Source organism: Pristis pectinata, chromosome 12 (genome assembly GCF_009764475.1).
Source record: "Pristis pectinata isolate sPriPec2 chromosome 12, sPriPec2.1.pri, whole genome shotgun sequence".
In the NCBI taxonomy this organism is placed as follows: domain Eukaryota; kingdom Metazoa; phylum Chordata; class Chondrichthyes; order Rhinopristiformes; family Pristidae; genus Pristis; species Pristis pectinata.
In genome coordinates, this window is record NC_067416.1 from 52,052,294 (window position 1) to 52,058,111 (window position 5,818).

General features: G+C 49.6%; 1 protein-coding gene across 3 annotated transcripts; it reads right to left on the minus strand.

The window, feature by feature from the left end:
- Positions 1-5,469, minus strand: LOC127576575 (zinc finger protein 239-like). 3 transcript variants are annotated; one of them, XM_052027128.1, is made up of 4 exons: positions 5,330-5,448; positions 3,803-3,921; positions 2,762-2,935; positions 1-1,643 (listed from the first exon to the last, which is right to left on the minus strand). In XM_052027128.1, exon 4 carries the CDS (start codon positions 1,356-1,358, stop codon positions 321-323), a length of 1,038 nt encoding a protein of 345 aa, XP_051883088.1. In that variant the 5' UTR covers positions 1,359-1,643; positions 2,762-2,935; positions 3,803-3,921; positions 5,330-5,448; the 3' UTR covers positions 1-320. The 3 variants fall into 3 exon arrangements, with proteins under 3 accessions (XP_051883088.1, XP_051883089.1, XP_051883090.1); XM_052027129.1 differs by lacking the exon at positions 3,803-3,921 and having other exon boundaries at positions 5,330-5,469; XM_052027130.1 differs by lacking the exons at positions 2,762-2,935; positions 3,803-3,921 and having other exon boundaries at positions 5,330-5,469.
- Between the last annotated feature and the right edge of the window lie 349 nt (positions 5,470-5,818).

The window sequence follows — 5,818 nt, forward strand, 5'->3', positions numbered from 1 at the left end:
TGTTTCAAACAGAACTGCTTTATTTTAATCACAGATCCAGAACATTGAACTCTAACTCAGTTAAAGAGATTACAAAAGAAAATCAACTGTGCCCAATGACCAGGATTCAATACTGGGTGAATTCAGCAGCATTGACAGAATCCAACCCCCGTGAACATCCACAACACTTGTGAATTTGCACTAGAATTCAGTAGCAGTGACTGTTGTACATTGAGCATACAGCATGTTTAATCTTTCTCCACAGTGTGAATTTGCTGCTGTTTCAGAAGGTCCGATGAGCAACGGAATCCCTTCCTGCATTCAGAGCAGGTGAATGGCCTCTACCCAGTGTGAACTCGCTGGTGCCTCAGCAAATGGGACGACCGAGTGAATCCCTTCCCACACTCGGAGCAGGTGTAAGGCCTCTCCCCAGAGTGAACTCGCTGGTGTGTCTTGAGGCTGCATAAATGAGTGAATCTTCTCCCGCACTTGGAGCAAGTGTATGGCCTCTCCCTGGTGTGAACTCTCTGGTGTGTCAGCAAATGGGTCGACTGAGCGAATCCCTTACCGCACTTGGAGCAGGTGTAGGGCCTCTCCCCGGTGTGAATTCTCTGGTGCGTCAGCAAATGGGACGACCGAAAGAATCTCTTCCCGCACTTGGAGCAGGTGTAAGGCCTCTCCCCAGTATGAACTCGCAGGTGTCCAGACAAATAGGATGACCGAGTGAATCCCTTCCCACACTCGGAGCAGGTGTACGGCCTCTCCCCGGTGTGAACCCGCTGGTGTATCAGCAGCTGAGACGACTCCGTGAATCCCTTCCCACATGTCGAGCAGATGAACGGCCTCTCCCCGGTGTGAAATCTCTGGTGTGTCAGCAGATGGGACGACCGAGTGAATCCCTTCCCACACTCGGAGCAGGTGTACGGCCTCTCCCCAGTGTGAACCCGCTGGTGTACCAGCAGCTCAGATGACTCAGTGAATCCCTTCCCGCACTCGGAGCAGGTGTACGGCCTCTCCCCGGCGTGAACTCGCTGGTGTCTCAGGAAAAGGGACAACCAAGTGAATCCCTTCCCGCACTCAGAGCAGGTGTACGGCTTCTCCCCAGTGTGAACTCGCTGGTGTCTCAGCAGCTGAGACGAATCAGTGAATCCCTTCCCGCACTCGGAGCAGGTGTACGGTCTGTCCCCAGTGTGAACTCTCTGGTGTGTTATCAGGCTGGATAACCGACTGAATCCTTTCCCACATGTTGAGCAGGAGAACGGTCTCTCCCCAGTGTGAACTCGCTGGTGTGCCTGCAAGTGGGATGAGTAAGCAAAAGCCTTCCCACACTCCGAGCAGGAGAATGGCCTTTTCCTGGCATGAACTCGCTGGTGGATCATCAGGCTGGATAACTGAGCCAATCCCTTACCACACGTTGAGCAGAACGGCTGCTCCCCAGTATGAACAAGCTGGTGTGCCAGCAGGTGGGTTGACTGAAGGAAGCCCTTCCCACACTCAGTGCAGATACACGGCCTCTTCTCTTGGAATTTGTTGGTGCATCAGCGACTGGAATGACCGAGTGAATCCCTTCCCACACTCAGAGCAGGTGAACGGCCTCTCCCCAGTGTGAATTCACTGATGTTGTGTTTGAGATTCCCATAAACAAATCTTCTGCTTGTTGTATCCTGTAAAAGAAATTTGCAAAAGTCATCAATAGGTACAGGACAGTATTTTAACTGAGATTTTAGTCTCTGTAGCGAGCTGTTATAATAATGACAAACACAAGCTTGAGGAACAACGTCATCTTCCATCTGGGAACATTGCAGCATCCAGACTGGCATCAAAATCTCTGGTTGTCTTTCCATCTATAATCAGAATGGGCCATTTCTGCCACTTCCCTTTGTTCTACCCGTTGCCTCCCTCACCTACTCTGCCACTGAAATTCAATGTGTTTTCTGTCTTTCACTGTTAAAAGGGGTATCAAACCCAAAACATTCCCTCTTTCTGCAGATGGAGACACAAGAAACTGCAGATGCTGGAAATCTGAAGCAATATATAAGGGAGCTGGAGGAACTCAGTGGGTCAGGCAGCATCTATGGAGGGAAATGGACAGTCAATATTTTGGCTCTTGGTGGTGTTGGACTTGGCGATTGTATTGGTATTGGTTTATTATTGTCACTTGTACCGAGGTACAGTGAAAAACATGTCTTGCATACCGATCGTACAGGTCAATTCATTACACAGTGCAGTTACATTGAGTTAGTACACAGTGCATTGAGGTAGTACAGGTAAAAACAATAACAGTACAGAGTAAAGTGTCACAGCTACAGAGAAAGTGCTGTGCAGGTAGACAATAAAGTGCAAGGTCACAAGGTGGATCGTGAGGTCAGAGTCCATCTTATCGCAGAAGGGAACCGTTCAGTAGTCTTATCACAGTGGGATAGAAGCTGTCCTTGAGCCCTCAGGATCATCGAACGTGAAGAGAAGACTATTGTACTAACTTGTTGGAGATTTTCATTGTGTGGCAGTTTTGTGTTCCAAATGTTATTTGCCACTTAATAATCCAGAATAGAAGTGTTAGATACCATTGTATATCCAGACAGAATAGAACATGTTCTCAGTAGCAGAAGGAGCCGAGGACATAGAACATAGTTGAATTGTAAAATAACCATGTGACAAGGATTTTTGTTTCTTCATCAAACTGACACAATTTAGCCACATGGGTGAATTATTTTACACAATTTGTTCACTGCGAGTTGGATTTAGTCCCTTTTTTAACCTCAGTCCCATCTATAGCTGTTACCTGCAATGATTTGGACAACTGTAGTGTCAGGAGACTGGTCCCAATCTCAGTTTGCTCATCTGTGTTTCCAGACTGCCTGCAGAGCAAAGGCAAAGTGATCCTTGCAGCTAAATCAATGGCCGCATTTATACCCACAATAAAAATAGCAAATGCTGGACACGGGTCAAACAGCATCTGTGGGAAGAGAAACAAATAATGTTTCAGCTTGGAAACCCTTTGTCAGAACCGAGAAAGTGAGAAATCAAGTTTTAAATTGCAGAAAAGACGGGGAAGGGATAAATACACCATTAAACCCACAGGAAGTGGGAACAGGAGTAGAACATTCAGCGTCTCAAGCCTGCTCTGCCATTCAGCAGGATCATGGCTGACTTTCCTGTCCTGTCCCCATAACCCTTGATTCCCCTACTGATTAGGAATCTATCCCAACTTGAAATATACCCAAGGACTCTGCCACACAATTCTCTGTAGCAAGATGTTGCAAACTCAAGCTTCTGAGAGAAGAAATTCCTTGTCTCACTTTTAAATGTTCACTAGTAAATTTCTCTTTCATAAGGCTATGCTAACTCTGCTCAATAAGTATGATTTTTCAAACAATCAATCAGATAAAAGGGCAGTCTCCAAACTAAAATATTAATTCTATTTCTCTTTCCTCAGATGCTGCCTGACCTGCTGAATTGTCCAGCAGTTTCTGGCACAGGCCTGAGTTTTTACCTACAGCTGAATTTCACCACCGTAACATCACCTGATTACCAGCGGCCCAGTTTATCTGCTGCTGAAAGGATCATTTATGCCCCTCGTTCATCCAGATGTGCATTTTTTAGAGCATTACAGCACAGTACAGGCCCTTCGGCCCACGATGTTGTGCCTCCGTTTTATCCTGCTCTAAGATCTATCTAACTCTTCCCTCCCACATAGCCTTCCATTTTTCTATCATTCCAGCCCATTTTCCCCTGAAAATTAAAATTTTATAAATGCAAATAAAAAAATCTCCAGATGCTGGAAATCAGGAAAAAAAAACAGAAAATGCTGGAAAAAACTCACCAATTCAGGCAGCATCTGAGGAAAGAGAAACAGAGTTAATGTCAACACCAGGGACTGCAGATGCTGGAACCTGGAGCAGCAAACAATCCGCTGGAGGAACTCAGCAGGTCGAGCAGCCTCTGTGGGGAAAGAAATTGTCGAAGTTTTGGGTTAATACTTCAGGCCAAAGATCCTGTGCCTTCCCTGTATTGAAGTACTGTCTGCCTTCTCAATGGATAACATGTGAGAGGGTGGTGCCAGGTCATTGCCCGAATACCTCACTGGAACTGTGGTCAGACCACGTTCAGGGCGACCAGTCACACGTTACGTTTAACCCACGTTGGGTAGATGTTGCGCACTTTATCTTCCTTCCAGCTGTTGCAGCGCGGACCCTGTCATTGACCATGGGGAGAGGTGAAGGGACCGGGGGTGTCCAACCCACACCCTCCCCACACGGGCTCCCAGACACTGGGGTGAGGGGAGGTGGGGAGAGCAGAGAGATCCCTCCCAGCCGAGGGGATCAGCCCCTCCCGGACCGGCCCGGCCCCCCCGCCTCAGCCTCCGGGCTGGGGGACCTCATGTCATCGGGCACCTGGGCCCCGCTCACTGGTCCCTTCCCTTTATCCCCCTCCCTCCTTCTGTCCTCACCCCCTCCATGACTCTACAACTGAAGGGACTTGCCAGATTCCTCATTCGATGAGAAGGTATTCTGTTCGTGGGATTGAGGGGGGAGTTTGCTCCACGTTGGGACACGGACCTCAGGACCCTCAAGTACTGAAGTGAGTCTTTCACCCCGCGCAGTGTCTAAAGACCTGTGTCTACAGGAGGGTCAGGGAACTCGGGCAGGCTCCCAGAACTCCCAATCCCAGATACAGGAGCCTGAGAGCACGTCCCACCAGGCTCAAGGACACCTGCTGCCCCGCTGTGATAAGACTATTGAACGGTTCCCTTATATGAGATGGACTCTGACCTCACGATCTACCTTGGATCCAGTGCGGACCTGCAGAACCTTCACGGGAAGCCATGTTGGGACAGTCCCGGCTCCCTCACTCCTCAGCCCTCCCCTTCCCTCTCCTCCCTCTCCCCTCCGCCCTCCCCCTGCTCCCCCTCCCCTCCAGATCTGGGTCCCGGGCCTTGAGCAAAATCTGACGCAGAGCCCGACACGATTTCCCCCTCTGCCGGGACCGCTGCTGCCCGCCCCGCTGTGCTCAGCCGCTTGTCCCTCCTGCTCTGGGATTGTCCTGTTTTAATGCAGACGGGAGGTGCGGTTCTGCGGCGGGAGGAGCTGGTTCCGGCTTCCGAACGGAGGAGCCTTCAGTCGAGCTGGGTGAATAGAGTTTTCAGTTGTGCGGGGAGAGGAGGCTGGAGCGGGGGCAAAGGCGATGTCTCTGCCGGGGGAAGGGCCACAGCGTCGCCGCCTGGTCGGGTGTTCAATCCGGCAGCCGGGAGAGCATTGGGAGGGAGACAGAGAGAGAGACAAAACAAAGGAGATCTTGCAGCGCCAAAACGCTGGCACCGCCTTGGATGATTTTGCAAAAATATTTAAACCTGGTGTCCACTGGTCCCGGAGCCATCTCCTCGTTACTCTGCACATAAAACGATCTTTTTTATACTCTCCACTCCTCAGAAGCACTTCTGCCTGAAGCTGAACCCGCCCCCGATCTCCGGAATCACTTGTATGTGTCCCCGAAAATAAATTCCCAACTCTGCGTCCGCTTGTGAGGTCCGAGCTGAGTGAATCTTGTCAAAAGGGGCCACTTACAGTCAATGTCTCTCAGCACTGCATTGGGGCATTCGGCTTGGTGTATTGGTTTATTATTGTCACTTGTACCGAGGTACAGTGAAAAACTTGTCTTGCATGTTGTTCATACGGGTCAATTCATTACACAGTGCAGTTCCATTGAGTTAGTACAGAGTGCATTGAGGTAGTACAGGTAAAAACAATAACAGTACAAAGTAAAGTCACAGCTGCAAAGAAAGTGAAGTGCAATAAGGTGCAAGGTCACAACAAGGGAGATCGCAAGGTCAGAGTCCATC